The following is a 16,743-nucleotide window of genomic DNA, read 5'->3' as shown; positions in this document are numbered from 1 at the left end:
AAGAAGAAGATGAAAATGGTGCGGAGCTCTGGACATTAACAATAGCATATTCATTCCTCTACGTCTTCCAAACATGAGGTCCAAGCCAGGCCTGCCTGTGAAATTACCAATACCACAGCAGTTGGACAGGACTGATCGGGAATGAAAGCTATTTCTCTTCACACAGAAGGAAACTAGTGTAAATAATAAATTAAGCCCAGGACTACAACTAAGTACAAGGTTAAACAAAAAAAAAAAAGCAAACCTCAGAAATACTTCCACCTCAAAGTGAAAGAATATTTAGCATTGAATTACATGGAAGGCCGTTATCATCTGACCCCCCGGTTGAAATATTTCCATTTATGGTTCGAGGTGAATTTATTAAGAGATTATTAGTATAATAGTTTTGGTGAGATATAATGTGGTTTGGTTTAAATGTGGATGACAATGCCAACCAGTCACAGAAATATGTGCAGTCATATTAATAAAATAATGTTTTATTATTAAATTTGGTCACTATGGTTTTATCAATGATGGCTTTAGGCCGTGAGGCTCGGTCGCTCCACCACTTTGGTCCAGACTGAAATACAACTATTGGATGGATTGTCATAAAGTTTGGTACAAATATTCATGACTCCCGGAGAATAAATCCTAATAACTTTGGTAACCCTGTGACTGTTAATCTGACACCCAAGGCAACCTTTTCAATCATCCAGTGAAATGTCTATTGTGCATCTATAAAAATGGATTGGCACAAAAGTTTGACCAGACATTCATTGTTCCCAGAGGATGGACCCTAATTACTTCTTTGTCTCCTCTCCTAGTTCTTTCTTTTGCAGTTTTATTAAATACTCTTTAATAAATATGGGGTGACCATGGCTAAGTGGAGAGCAGGGCCGCCTTTCAATCAGAGGGCCGTCAGTTCAATCCCTGGCTCCTGCTCCGCTCAATGTGTCCTTGAGCAAGACACTTAACCCCAAAATTGCTTCCGTAGCTGTGCCTACGGTGTATAGATACTGAATTGTAAGTCGCTTTGGATAAAAGCGTCTGCTAAATGACAGTACTGTAATGTTAATGGCAGTTAACCCACCATGACTTTTTGTTGCCCCATTGAAGTAGTTGTGCCTCAATTCAACTATTAATTCCAGATATTTACCACTCCTAGTAGTTACATTAGTAAATACTTAACACAAGGCATGGGACAAAATTAAAATTTTAAACGCGATTCTCGATATTATTTCCATCACCATCAGAATATGCTTCTAAAACATACTGGCTTAGTCCTTTACATGGAAAAATGTGTTACTTCCACTGCTTGTTGAGGCATAAATACTGAAGATTGAGTCCTACCACGAACCAGGTGTGTCAATCAGCATCGTTATCCTTCGAAGTGTAAATTGGTCTCGCAGTTGTCCCACCTGATTTCTCCTCCGGGTGGCCCGCCATCTTTATTCTCCAACTTCGGGTGTGATCCTCGCAATAAAACCCTGGTTGTACAGCAGTAAAATACACACAACATATATTTTAGTCTTACATATTTTGTAAAAAAAATAAGTACTAGAGAAGGACTACTGTCTTAGCTTAGCTACTGGCAATTTCGGTACCACATTTAGCTTGAAAAACAAGGTAATAGCATGCTAATTAATACTCTTTAAACTTACCGGATCTTTGTTCAAAACTCAACCGGAAGTAGAATCCAGCAACGACAAAATCCTCCAAAATGGAAATAACTAAAGTTTGCTCCACTTAGTTGCTTCTTTACACTTATTTTCTTTTTCTTCTCACTCGTTTTCGACTTATCTGTTGCTAGTTTCTATCAGGTTTCTGTCGATATTCTCTTTCTATTTGTCCTCTTTCTCTCCAGTAAACTGCGATACAGCTGCACTGATTGGTTGTTCCCACTGCACGTATTAAAGGGACAGTACACACATTAAATTAGCTAAATCAACAATGTAAAACTATCAATATGACTGTTATTCAGTTAAAGTTACTGTGAGGGGCTTTTAACTGGTATTTTGACGTAAAAACAGCAGAGTATAAACAGAGTTAAGGTGAATTCTCAGAGACATGATATAGAGTCGGCTTACCGAAGGAAAACATTTTTATTTCAACGTGACCTCAAAGCAGAGTTGTGTCACTTCTTTGTTGTCTTGCTATTTTAATATCCTAAAGACAAGGACAACTCCATCAATTGTCCTACACTTGAAATAGGACTTTGTTCTCTTTGCGGTGCGATTGATTGATGAATCTCTATAGTCAATTAATAAAATTGCTTCCAAGCAGATCATTTTGCCTTTTACGGCCACTTTTTCATTGTAATGAAAGCGCAGAGAGAGATTACATTAAGGACAACCAACACACACTATAAAATAGGATGAATTATTCCTCCATAAAACACATTGTTAGCGTGGAACATAATTACAGTTACACGCTCCTAAAAGAATAGATCTTGAAGAGGACTTCACATTACAGCGGGCCGTCAAGGTTGCTGTCAAACCTTCAATGTGCCTCCTCTGGATGCTGTTATACAAAGATTCACCTTTTCCCTGTCGAGAGTGAAGGACATGTGGGCGATGAAACGGAGACAGACGCAGCATTACAATGTAACCGAACAGAGTAATAACCGTGAGCCCTGTATAGCTTCCTCTACTGCCGCTACGGCCCCATTATCATTTGTCCTCATTAGCTTGCTGTCATTTATTAGCTGTGGGCGGTAGCAGCAGAAGAGGCTGAATCACGACGTAATTCATTCTTGATGGATTTCATAATGTTCTGCAGAGAGAGAGAGAGTAGGTCCTTAAGTATGCTGTACGTAAAGCGCACCGCTCAAGAGCACCATCTACCCAAATGGTGACACTCAGACACACACGCACACACACGCACACACGCACACACACACACACACACACACACACACACACACACACACACACACACACACACAGTGGAATCCAGCCTCATCCACAACCAAGCACAAGCTCTTGGCTTTACTCCATTGGCCTAAGTGATTGGCTATTGATTTTTTATACACTTAATCCATTTATCTGCTGTCATTCTTGCTGACAGAGGACAGTATATAGGAACAAATCCTTTAAAGGTGACCCAGCTACCTGCTGAACCGCTACCCATACAGAACCTGAAGAGTTAAGGCTTCGGTATGATTGAAACTCCCTCCCAGACTTTCATAAGTACGTCCGTTTCATGCAGCGGTTGTCTACATGTGCAGAGGTGAGAAAGTACGCTTATTACGTAAGCTTTCCATCACTTTTTTTGCATGCACGAACTAGACTAGCAACACTTTGCCTTTTTATTATCTATTTGGGCAACTATATATTTTTTTTGCATAGTTTTTTCACCGTGAGCACCAACCGGAAGATGCTTGTCCTCATACTTTGTATAGATGAGCTTGTTACCACTTTACAGCAAAGAGGACGATCCGTCGAAGTCATGGTCTAAGGTGATAAAAGCACAAAAAATGCATTGATGCAGCGTTTGTTAGTGCTCTATAGGCGATCGCTCTCGAAAAGAAGACTCAGAAAAAACACACACACCCCTTGCATTCTCTCTAGTGTCCATCAGGGGGCGACTCCTCTGGTTGTATAGAAGTCTAGTCTAAAATGACTCTACTTCTCTCTTGATTTATTCCCTCAGTAAACATTGTAAACATGAGTTTATGCTCTCAAGCTCTAGTTTCAAGTCTTCTTCAATACAGCATGATGTTCATTTAGTAAATTACGGTCCATTTAGAGTCAAACAGACCATAAAGCAGGGGATGCTTTAGGGCGGGGCTACACAGTGATTGAGAGGTCACTGCCACTACCAGAGACATAATGGAAGGTGACTTTGCACCATCGAGCGATTGCATTTCAATGTGCCACTTGTTAAGAGAGCTCACTCAGGAACTGTTCTGTTTATAAATGCACAAAAATGTTTGGGTAATAGCATCCGTTGTGTGTTTGGTTCACAGCTGATAAGGAACGTGCACAGCTCTTGACACTGGGAGAAAACCAGCTTGAAAGAGGGCACGGTTGCACAGCTGAAGCGTTTCTCTTCTCATCTTTGAAGGTGTTAAGGTAAAAAAAACAAACACACACAGATCCTCCCGGTTTATGTGACGGGCTGTCTGCTGCCCTCTCTCCTCTGCAGCCATGTGCCCTTCAGGTCTTTGATATCGTCCTCGGAAGGTTCAATCTGGGCCTCAGCTGTGGGAAAGAGCAGCGGGGCTTAACGGGACAGAGCCCAAGCAGAGCCCAGTAGATAGCAGGTGCTGCAGCCGTGACCTTCCCATCCCCAGGCCAGCATTCCTGCCTGTCAGAACCCCCCCACCCACCCACCCCCGGGTCCGTGCATGCACTGTCTCCACCCACACCATCTGGAGCCGTTTGTTCTGCTGCACTGTGTTCAAAAGTGTCCAAAAGCGCTTCAAGCACTCATCGACGACACCGCGGTACCACAGCAACTTTGATTAAGCATGATAAACGCTGAAGAGAGCTATGTTGCTTGTCGCTACGCTAATCCTCACACCTCGCAGTTGGAGAAATACAACAGCCACTTTCTTTAGGTTGAGGGCTATGAGTAATGCCACATGTCTTTTTGGGAGCCGATGATGACTACCACCTGAGAGACTCCAACTTAAAAAACGTGGCGGTTCCAATAGGATGCTACACATTTGAAGCATTTTGTGCAGGTTTCTGTCATCACTACACCTTTGTTTTATCGTGCAAGCTTGTGGCTAATATTTAATGGCTGATAAGCGACAGCAATGGCTTCTCTCACTGTCAGTAGTTTCCATTTGAAGTGCAGAATCCTGCAGAAGAGGAGAAATCTGTTCCCTATCCTCTCTACACCTCTTATCATAAGCAGCCTGTGAGCTCTGTGCACTGGGAAATCACCTTGTCACGTATTCAGTCAAATGCACATGGTACGTGTCAGGGAGACTAATATCATCACCTCGACTAATAAAGCCAACACAGTGGAATAAGAGGGCTAAACAGTACTTTTCTGTGGTCATTCTGATGGTGCATTACTGTCTAAAGTTTAAAGACCTGCTCACACCAGCAATCTGTGCACATTTTTCGCATTAAGGTCAACTTTGAATTTGACCAATAGCAACCTCTCTTGACGTTGCTTGATCTTTGAGTGGATGGAGAGCCGAAGTGTCCAAAACGGAGGGCGCTATCGTAGCTTATTAGCCATCGTGTGTTGCACCATTCACTTTAATTTAGCCCTCCTGTGTTAGAGTGAAAACTGTCTCACAACAGGAGGAAAGGTTTGCACTCAGTTGTGTTGGTGAAATCAATGACACAAGTACATCTTTTCAGGATTACATCCACATATTTTGGAAAACACATGCTGCTTCATTTCAGTGTACCACTTTCGTTACAGTGCTGAAACCACAAATCTACTTTCATTACTCAAACTGTCTGGATCATTCACTGATAAAAATCAATACAGCTGCCTGGCATCATGCGTTGTCATGAACTCGATCATCTTGAGGCCTCTCGGCTGAGTACACACGCACGGTATCCAGTGAAAGAAAACCTTTTGTTTGTATGGTTAATCTACAATGAGCCATCGTCGGCGTATGCGCGCATATGTGTGCAAATGTTTCGTGTGAAGGTAGCCACCTCGGGACGAGTCAGGTCATCTGCAGATGAACTGCATCACCTTCCCTTTCTTGCCTCTCCTTGTCGCCCTCAGCTCTGCAGGTTAGCACTAATGTAATCACAGACGGGGCCAGCGCGTGGAGACAGAAGCCGGGCCAGACGTACAGGTATTCTAAACTGGTTACATTAGACCAAACAGGCCATCTGTCTCCCTCTGTAATTGGACACTGTTGGATTAGAAGGAGACGGCGGCGTTTTCCCAGCCAAGTGGGCTAGTTACTGTTTATTTGGAATTAATTACCAAGGAGAGTGGAAACCTCGCAGTTCCCCAAAGAGTGAATCCAGACACTTGAGGCCCTGAAATGAGAGGAAGGAGAGCGCCGAACCCAAAGCTATGGCAACAGAGCGGGGACAGTTCAGAATGGTGTTTTCGATGCTGACGTTTATTATGTCTGAATCTCAGATGATGATGCAGGAGCTAGGAAGATTAAGGACAAAAAAAAGAAGGAGAAAAAAAAAGGCTTTTCCAAAACGTTGCCCTCCTTCTCCGGTCCCGTCACCTTAAACTCAGGCAGCGAATGAATGGATTTCTTCAGCGGTTGGTAACGGGTATCCTTGGTGTGATGCCATGAGCTGTTCTCATGCTGTGGGTGCTTTCCAAGAGTTGAGTGAAAGGACAAGAGTATATATCTCCTAAAGCCTGTGAGAACGGAGCATCCAGCCTGGCACCGACACCTCTCATTTCATCCTCAGTGGTACGCGGAGCTTTTCTTCCCTCTCACAGGGATCACCGTGTCCGTCACTGGAAATGTTGCGCAGACATGTTTTGATGTGTTTTGACAAGTGGAGGAAAAATAATGAATCCAATGAGTCTCTTTAAAAGCTGCTCTTTTTTTTTTATTGTATCTACTTTTTGAAAAAAAAGGAAGGGGGGGGGGGGGGCTGGTGAAGGGGCTGCATCACTGCATTTTTTTTTCACTATGCTAAAGTTCAGTTTGCATGCAGTGAAATAAATGTACAAGTGAGACAGCGCAATAAATTAGCATATAATTTACATTTGAAAAAAAGAAAAAAAAAATTAGTAACAGTGTACCAACATTAATACTGAATATAAAATATACGCAACTAATCACATGATGCTTTTCATTTCTCTTGCACTTTAGGTACAGGTATAAGCAATGTGACATTCAAACATCCAAGTTCACAGCAATGAGTACCAGTTTGAGTGATTTCACTTCGTATCCCGCAGCCAGTAGAAGAGTTAGTCCAAGCAGTGCGAATTGATTTCAAACTGCCTCTCAGCATCCACTGGCCCTTCCCGACGGCCTCACTCAAGGTTTGGTAACCGATTAAAATCTGCTCGACATCGTCATATTGAAGGTGGCTACAAAAAAAAAAGTAGCAGCAGCAAAATTAGAAATTAGTTGTTAACAGCTTCGATGAGATTCTTGCACACTCCTTAATTGTCTTTCAGGATTTTCTCAGACTCCTTCTGTAGCTCCATAACGAGTGTGTGTGTGTGTGTGTGTGTGTGTGTGTGTGATGGAGACCGTTCCCTTTCACAACCCCGCGACACCGGCAGGAAATGTCACCTGGGTCGGTCGGCTACCACCGGGGCGAGTGTCCACACGAAATCACGGTTAACAATGAAAATTCCCAGTGTGAGGTATAAACCGATACAAACAAAAACAATAACATGACCAGCATTTACCAACACAGATATTGACGAGGATATTATTTCATATTGTTTGGATCCAGCCTCACTTTTAAGCACACTGGAGGGTTGAATGGAAGCACCCACTTGATAGCACCAGAAGCCTGGGAAGGCCGTAACCCTCGGAGCCGAGCGGGAGGAGAAGAAGAGGTAAACACAGTACTCCATGGAAAGAACAACACAAAATACAAGAGGGGAAAAGCACCATTGAGTTGAGTCCTTTTTACTGAAGGATGATGAGAGGGAGAGGGAAAGAGGACGAGGGGGCAACTTTAACTGGAGCCTGAAAACGTGGCCTGGCAACATATTCATAAGGTGTGTGTAAAGGAACTTAAAGGAATAGTTAAGACATTTTTGGGAGATATGCGTGAGATTTAGACGAGAAGTTTGACACGACTCTCATGTTTGTTGACCACAAATAAAACCACACTCAGGAGACAGTTAGCTTAGCTTAGCATAAACACTGGAAACACGGGGAAACACCTAGCCACTCTAAAATCCACAAATTCAATATGTTGGTTTTTCACGCTTGGACAAAGCCACGCTAGCCGATTCCACCTGTTTCCAGTCTTTATGCTAAGCTAAGCCCGCTGGCTAAAGCTTCATATTGACAGTACAGACGTGAGCGGTATCTTCTCGTTAAAACTCTCGAATGTAAACTATTCTTTTAACCCTCATCAGCGTCTCTCCTTGCTCCGTAAATACAAAAACACGACAACTTCTGATTAAATAATCATCCAGCCTGAAAAGATAAAGAAATAGTGACAGCACTGTGAGTCCAACGAACGAACCGCTTCGTAGAATATGCTCCTTCAAAATGAATCCTTCAAAAGTGAACTGAGAGCTCCTCAGTGGGATGTTTGGTAAAGGCCAGTTTGGTGATAGTGTTTCATGATGTGGCACCGTCTGACAACGTCTTCATGTTACTTTGGACTGACTGACTGACACTGGGCTGAGCTTTTATTTAAGTGTTAGGAACTAAGGCACCCGTCTGGGGAAAGAAAAGGTGATTCAAACATCCTCTGATAACCAACCGGTATTTTCTGGTCTTGGATTAACATCATATATAATATACAAATCCTTACAGTATATAAGGGCTTAACGTATGTTAACGGTGTGTAATATTTTCATTCCGGCACAGAGACGTCGAATATGAATTCAATCACATTACATTCCCTTCCGTGACAGTCGGCCACTATCTGACAATATCTCGGCTCTGTTTGGAATTGTACAATAAATATACAGTACACCGGATCTGCGCGGTAAAATTGGCAAAAAAGTATTTACACGGAAAAAAGTGCACCGAAGCCAAAGGTCTGCCTGCCAATAGCACCATCACAGTCGTCCCAAAGACGGGAGCCGGACACTTCCGACTCCCCCCCCTCCCTCCGTCTTCTAGCGAGGAGTCCTCCCCTCCATCAGTCTCTGAGGGAAACATCCTCTGCGAGCGACGTGTCCAGCACTTTGGATTCATTAAAAACACGAAGGAAGACTTCGATAATTATTATTATAATAAAAATAACATCACCGACGAACAATCTTCCAAAGTTCCACTTCACAGAAGTGACAAAATCAGTTTGTGTCAGCGTCGGGGGCTGAGCAGTGGTTTGAGACTCCACCACGATGGAGGGCCGGAGGACCAGGTGTGATGAACAGGGAAACCCTTACTCTTGTCTTCCACGTGTCCGGAGGTTTTCGGGGTTTTTCTTTCTCAGTCTGCCCTGTTTTTCTTCCTCTCTCCTTTTGCAGCGCTGCATCAGCCTCCCTCCATCATCTTTCTAGCCGCCGTCTCTGCTTCGCTCTCAGAGGTGTCAGTGTCCCTGGCAGGTCTTGCAGCACATCTGCCTGAAGTACGCACGGCTGCAGAACTTGAACTTCAGCACCAGCGGGCAGTAGGCCACTTTGTTGACATCTTTGCACTCTGGAGAGAGAAAACAAATAGTTTTGTGAAAAGAATTGTAAAACATTTCAGATCAGCTTTCTGAGTTTTATGTCAGGAGTACGACTCTCCTTTCATGAGGCGACCTGCTTCCAGCCTCACGTGTTGTCACTACATTTGAGTCGCAGACCCGCATATTCTGGAGCCCAGAACGTCGTTTAAAACACTTATAACTGTTCTGAAGGATTTTGAACCCGTTTCTAAAGTTGCAAATCTTTTTCCTAATTCAAACTGGACAGCAGGAAATAACTAAAATGTTATTATCAGATATATTAGTACAGGGGTTTGACGGGGTTCACCATTTTACGTTTTTTAAGACCTTTTTGATACCACAAAAAATTCAATTTAATACCAAAGGACAAAAGTATGAAAGCCACATTTCTTATGTTAATGTCGGCCGTATTGCCCACAGAACTGGGCTAAATTATCCTTGAATCCTTATAATTAGTCTTAGAGGATTCTGGAAATACCTTCAGAACGGTGCTTTTAAATGAGCTTCTGGGTTATTTTGTGAAAATGGGATGCTGATCGCTGTGACTCCCAGAACACAGGAGAGGAACAGACGGGGCCAACCTGCTCCACGAGGCCTCAACACACTCAAACTCTGCAGCTATACTTGGACGCAGAGGCTGAAGCTGAGACAGATTCTGGCCTCGTTCGCTAACTGGGCTTCCTGCCATCCCTACCATGCATGCACACACACACACACACACACACACACACACACACACACACACACACTGCTTGCTGGATGGCGGACAGGCAGTGCTCTAAATGCCTTATCACGATCAGAGTGTCTTCCCTTATTAGGCTTTGGCCCCTGCCTCCGCAGAGCCAAATGAAACGAGACGTTGCCTCACTGCTGTCCGTAAAGGAACAATTAGCCTACAGCTAATCCCATTAGCCAGCCTGTAAACGCTGCTCACGTTTTCCATTCAGGCTAATCGAAAGGCCCTTCTCTATGCATCCGAATGGCCATCCATCATGTGTAAGTGTATATGGAGGGTTGAGCTGTTTCACTTTGACCAGCGGCCAACCTCACTGGAAAGATTAATGTGGCTGGCAAAGTGTAGAGGAGTGTGTCATCCAAGCGTGTTTAGGTCATAGCAGAACAGTGAGGATGAAGATAGAGACAGTGTATAACCTTCTCAAGAGGGGCTCTGTGTGAAAGCAGCGCACAGCGCAGCACAGTAGGATTCACATCTGCCTTAAAGGAGCTGCAGGTTTACATAGAGACCTGCATGCGTCTGGCGAACACAAGAAGAAGCTGATGAAGGGATTTTCTTTTCTTTCACATTTTCCAGCGCTATCGTCGTCTTACCGTCGCCGTTTGCGATGGGGGTGGCGTCGCACTTGCTCTCGCACTGCTGCATGGTGGTGGGTCGGAGGGACTCGGCGCACTCGTTAGACGGCTGCCCGGTGTACGACAGACACTGGACCGTCCTCATCTGCTGGCCGAGGCCGCACTGGGCCGAACACTGCAACAGAGAACACAACACACTTATCGGCTCTGCGCGGGACGCTTTTAGCCGGCGGAGGCTGAAATGCAACGAGGTAAATGAGGACCGTCTTTCCCTCCGTGACCCTGAGTGCTCCAAGATTTCACTCCCTGCACACACACACACACACACACACACACACACACACACACACACACACACACACACACACACACACACACACACACACACACACACACACACTCTCTCTCTGCACGACTTGATCCAATCAACCAATCATCAGGGCACGCAGGCAGCGAGCAGACGGAGTTACCTTCCCTTCTGACTCATTCAGCTGACTGCGGTCGGTGACTGAGTTTTCGAACCCGGAGTAACCGAGTTCAACTGTTGCTCGCAAGGTTTTTCTCGTGTCTGTGTGTGTCCGAGATGCAAACAGAGAAGGAGACGATTTCTTTATGCAAAAAAAGAAGAAGAAGTGTGTTTTAAAGTTTGTTTTCTTATCTGTTGTTTGTCACAATAACCACAACTTGACAGGTGGGCCAAATCAGCGGCCACACTTCAATAACTACGTATTTGTCGTTTTCAGAACACCTGAACCTTTCACCACTTCATATTTTTGGGTTTTCAATGCTCATAGCAAAAATGATCCCACAGATACAGCTGCAGGAGTGAGACAACAACTAGAGAAAAAACTAAAAAGCAAAAAATAGTCCATTAAAAAAAACAAATAAAAAGTGATTAGACAGTAAGAGTAGATGGATTAAATAATAACATTAACATTAAACCCATTTAGTTTGTTTCATAGGACATTATTTCTAATGAGTGGGTGTCATTTTTTTCCAAATGTTTACATCTACTTCCTTTAAATAAAAGTCCTCACAGAAGTATGAACGTCCCAGTACTGCCGTCATATTTAGAATTCATGGGACATCGGAGCATTAAATGTTGATGTGTTGTAATGAAAACAACCTAAGAGATGCCTCCTTTTGCGTTAATGAAAAATGACTCTATTTGATGGAACAGAAGTGAGGGAGAAAACGTTTGTTGACACATGAAAAAAAGGTTCTTGTACTGAACCCAAATTGTGCACCTGACTTCTATAAATGTGTTATTTATAATAAAAAAGTGAGACTGGTGCTATGGGTGGCCGTTAAACTCCTTTGGCAGTAAAAGTACAAAAACAAATGCAGCAGATGCCAACACACCTTTGGCCTCAAATGCATCGTCATGATTACTCTCCGGGAGAAACAACACACCTGTCAGCCGTCACTGTGTGTGTGTGTGTGTGTGTGTGTGTGTGTCCATGTACGAGCGGCTTTCTGTCACCTTCAATGATCCTCTCTGGCTGCCTCAGATCAGTGAGCCCTCATGTCATCCCTTCCCAATTAGAGAGTCTTTATTAGGACCCGCTGCCGGCCATGACAGATGGCGTACGTCAATGGTGCGACTTAAGTGGGATTTGAACCGGTGACCTTTTGGCCCTGGGAGACCGGGAGCTCGGTAGCTGGCAACAATCTCCCCTTTCTGACGCTGTGAGGGACCGGAGCAGCGAGGGCGAAGCTTGTAATTACAGCCCAAAAAAATGGGAGAGGGTTGTATACACTCACACACACACACACACACACACACACACACACACACACACACACACACACATCTGCAATGAATGTGAAAGTGCTGTGTAAGAGCAGACTCCAGCTGTTGCTCTACGAGGTATTAACCTCGGCTCGGCTCTTTGATGCAGCGCGCTGAGGTTATCAGTGAGCTCTGCTTTGTGTTCCGCTCTTATTGGCTCTGATCGAATTGTAAAAGTGTGCTGTTGACGTGTGCCGACGCACATGTGGCCGTTACGAGGAGAAGCCGAGGGAGAGAGCCGTGACCCGGACTGCCTGACCCTTAACCCTTTCACCTCCGACCTGAACAGGCACAGGGCTCAAACCATGACATCACCTCCGCCTCCAGGGAGCGGCCGTCTCCTAAACATCCGAGCAGGCTGTTTAAAAAAAGTCCCACTTTTGCTTTTACCGAATTACCGATAAATCCCGCAGAAACACGTGCAGCTTTCTGTGACGCACGCTTTTTTGGCGTCCCCCTCACCGGCATGAGTCAGCGGAGTGTTTTAAAGTGTTCTGCAGCTTCGCTGAGCGCACTAAGTCATGTCAGGGTGAGCCCAAGAATGCTACTCCTTGGCCTTCCTGGAAGTGATAGAGGGGCCTGGTCCGAGGCAGAGATAAACTTCAAACAGCCAGGAGGATATTACTGACGCTGATCACCAACTCCAGGCCTGCTGGAGCAGTCGGACTCGCACACACAGACAACCTCTACGCAGACACACACACACACACACACACACACACACGTCACAGGCCTGCTTAGTGTGTCATCCAGGTGTAAATTATATTAACCATTCACCAACACATGGAATCTATCTGAGCATCTTTTGTCTTTTAAACATCCAGGCTATCCTTTTAAAGGATTAACCAACGTACTCCAGTTCTGGGAAGCTCACTAAAATCATGCTTAAAGTAACAGTTCGACCCAAAATCAAAGAAGACATTCTTCTTCTTACCTGTAGCGCTGTTTATCTGTCTAGATTGTTTTTGGTGTGAGTTGTTGGAGATATCGTCTCAAGAGACGTCTGCCTTCTCTTTAATATAATGGAACTGGACGGCATTCGGCTTGTGGTGCTCAAAGCGCCAAAAAAGTACAAACTGTCTCTTTGCAGAACTCCTGACCCGGTTACTCAAAATCAACGTTGCTAGACCAATCTAGATTGATGAACAGCACTACAAGTAAGAGGACAGATATTACAGATTTTGGTGGTGAACTGTCCCTTTAAGGGAAACAAAGCGATGTGAAGGAGCCTCGTCCTACCTGTCCCCATTCACCAGGGATCCAGCGGGGAGGTGGACAGCGTCCTAAGCTGCAGCGGATTCGGACCGGAGGCTTGTTGTGGCTCGGGCAGTGGGCGGGCGGGAAGGTCTTGGTGAGGTCGCTGCTCTTGCACAAGGCGATGCGGTGCTTGAAGCCGGGCCCACATTTAGGTGTGCACTGCAGACGGAGGAGGAGAAGGTTTGTCAGAAGGAACTCACCTCAACAGGCCCCCGATGAGCCAAAAGACAGTTTCAGAATAACATCATACCTCCGACCAATCCAGAGTGACCCACTTTGGCGGGCAGGACTGGTTGTTGCAGGACTCCCGTTCGATGGGTCGGTGGGTCAGACAGTGGGTGTCCTCCAGCGTCTCCTCCTCAGCGGGGCCGATCTTCCTGATGCACAGGACGGTCCTCGTCCTCATCCCGCCGTCACACGTCTTCCCGCACTCCGACCAGTCGCCAATGAACCATCTGGAGGAGAGAGACGGAAGAGTTGGACCAGAACCAACCCTGAACTTAGAGAAGATGAGGTTTGCTATGCATGGGTCCAATGACACATCTTTTATTTATCTGTCAAAATGTGACTTCTTATCATTCCTTGGTTACTATTGTCTTTTATATTTTTTACCGTAAATTTCATTGATACACTGTATCCTGTTTACTATGTTTTTATTTTGCAAATAGAGATTTTGTTCATTATCATTTTATATTTTATGTGTAGTGAAAACCATATGTAGAATCTGTTTCTACATATGGAAACTAAACAAAAGACCCAAAACTACCAGCGTGCGTTGTGCTCCCTGTGGTTACTTCATTACAAGCAGGCTTTGATAAAGTCAGCGTGTGAAATCACGTTAGGGTTCTGTACCGGGTGACTTTATTAAAGTGGGATTACCAAAACAGCAAAGTCGAAGCTCCTTGTACCAAACACATCCAGAACCAAAACGTGTCAAATTGATAATGATGTTTACAGTACAGTTCCTGCATCAAGACTAAATCTTTTCTAGAGAAACAAACAATATAATTCTCAAAGAAAAGTACTGAGCCCCATATTCACTTTGTCTCAATTACTCTGTGGTAACTTGACTAATAACTGCAAATATGTTGGTAATACGCACCACCAAAGTACAACAAAAACTGAGAAGGTTTGTCAAAATGTAGCCGGGATACAGTTAGCTTAGCTTAACATAAAGACTGGAAGCAGGGGGAAACAGCTGGCCTTGATCCCTCCAAAGTTGAAACAAGGATCCACCCAGCAGCCCCTCTAAAGCTCACAAGCACATTGTTCCTCATTAGTTCAATCTGTAAACAATCAGTTTTGTAAAACATTTTAACATCCATTAAAACCTGACGATGGAGATGATGCCGATAAACCGAAAGGTAGCCAACACGTTGCTGCGCCATGCCGCTGAGCTTTTGGCCTCCGAGAAAGTCTTATTCAACCCTCCGTCAACAGACTTCAGAATTAAAATCATAAAACTGCCCAGACAACAGCCCTCCAAACACATCCAGCCGCCGAGATATTACATCATCTGAAGGAATGTATACAGAATTAACGACGTGTTCAAACATCTGTGATAGCTTTCATTACTGGAGCCCATAAAACCGTGGCTATTCTAAAACAATCGTGTTTACGCCGTCTTCTTCAGTCGGCCTTTCCTGAGGCTGCAGAGCAAACACACACAAACGTCACGTGTGCACTGTAACTCAATACACACACACACACACACACTCACATATGCACTGCAGCCTTCAAGTACTATGAAAATAAATGAGATGGCACAAGTCTGCGTCCAGCGAATACAGATGTGAATATAAGTAAACTGTAGTCTAAATGTATGGATGCAAATCTGCACTTTAAGATTTAAGATACTATCAGTTTTTCTCTTCAGACAGTCTGAAACTAATCAACCCGATGCATTTAATCCCTCTTTTTCCAGAGTCTGGCTTCATGCTTCCAGCTACAGTTTTGGGGTTTTACAGACATTTGGCCACCGAACACGAGTTCGTATTCCACCTGTACACGTGTACGTTGCCCCTCGAGGATCGGCAACGAGGCCAAAACAATCAAACACAGGTGACCATTTTTTAGGGCTCTAATTGTTGGCGCGAGGCAAACACTGAAAATAGTTAACATGTGAAGTTATAAATCACGGCCATTTTATTTTTATTATTCTGTTCCAAACACATTTTTACAAAGTAGGGCTCATTGAAGGCGAATTAATATCCTGAGTCAGCCTCATTTTTATGGAGGGTTTTTCCTCTTTGAAAGCATTAAATTAAAGTAAAATCTTTATATTAACAATGGATCAAATGTCTATTTGTAATGCGCAAGGTTTAGCTAACCTAAGGGGAAATTATCACTCGACACAGTTCTCCTCAGCCTTTACGTAGCATTTTAGCATCTTTAAGCTAATTCTTTTGGTTTATGCAACTTTGGTGTTTTTGGTTCAGTCTCACTGTTGTTCATCAGCGTTGTTTCCAGATGCAGCAAAGACAAAAAAACGTACGCTTCTCGCCCCGCACCAAACAGGCGGTGACGTTAGAGACTAGCTGGTGAACATAGCGAAGCATTTAGCAGCGAAAAGAGACAAACTTTTCCCTCTGCGGGTGGTGGAGACCAAAAATGGAGCTAAAAGAGAGAGAAAACTGGACTCACAGTCATCAGGTGGACACAAACACGACTCCAAGTGAATGATATCGCTGCTCTGTATCTGTTTATGATGATATATCAATGGGGAAAATACTTCCAAGATGGCAACGTGTAAATATTTACCTCAAAAGTTGACAATATGTCAGTGTTGTGTTAACAGCCCCCAAGCAGCCACAGAAATCAGTTAATGCAGGTGTTAGATGATAGTAAATATTCTATGAAAACATTTTTGATACTTTCCATGTCAAAGAAAGCTTTAAAAAACATCATAATTTAAGTAATTTATCAAGTACAAAGACCACTATTTCATATTGTTGTCAAGTGAATATATTCAGGTTTTGGACTCTGAGAACTTGTGTCACATTTTACAGACTGATCAATTCATCGGTTGGTAATGAAAACAATCACGACTCAGCGGTACGTACTCTGGAGGACACGGCTCAGTGTTGCAGTCTCTCGGGTTCTCTGGAGGTTTGCTGTCTGGGTCACAGTAGTTGTTCTGGACCACCGAGTTGT

The 16,743-nt window shown here is 44.1% G+C and overlaps 1 protein-coding gene across 2 annotated transcripts in view; it reads right to left on the bottom strand.

The window, feature by feature from the left end:
• Positions 1-6,485: 6,485 nt before the first annotated feature.
• Positions 6,486-16,743, bottom strand: part of adamts6 (ADAM metallopeptidase with thrombospondin type 1 motif, 6) — a 54,363-nt gene continuing 44,105 nt past the window's right edge. For both annotated transcript variants that reach the window (XM_068706477.1, XM_068706478.1), the window contains exons 20-24: positions 16,653-16,743; positions 13,841-14,045; positions 13,573-13,749; positions 10,560-10,716; positions 6,486-9,220 (exon numbers count right to left, since the gene is read on the bottom strand). The exon at positions 16,653-16,743 is cut by the window's right edge and continues 39 nt beyond it. In XM_068706477.1, the coding sequence (XP_068562578.1) occupies positions 9,111-9,220; positions 10,560-10,716; positions 13,573-13,749; positions 13,841-14,045; positions 16,653-16,743 (740 nt within the window). In that variant the 3' untranslated portion in view covers positions 6,486-9,110. The remainder of the gene's footprint in view (positions 9,221-10,559; positions 10,717-13,572; positions 13,750-13,840; positions 14,046-16,652) is intronic.

Source organism: Cebidichthys violaceus, unplaced genomic scaffold (genome assembly GCF_023349555.1).
Source record: "Cebidichthys violaceus isolate CVI_PGR_0920_01 unplaced genomic scaffold, fCebVio1.0.p SCAF_12, whole genome shotgun sequence".
Lineage (NCBI taxonomy): Eukaryota > Metazoa > Chordata > Actinopteri > Perciformes > Stichaeidae > Cebidichthys > Cebidichthys violaceus.
This window is presented reverse-complemented; position numbering and strand designations above follow the sequence as displayed.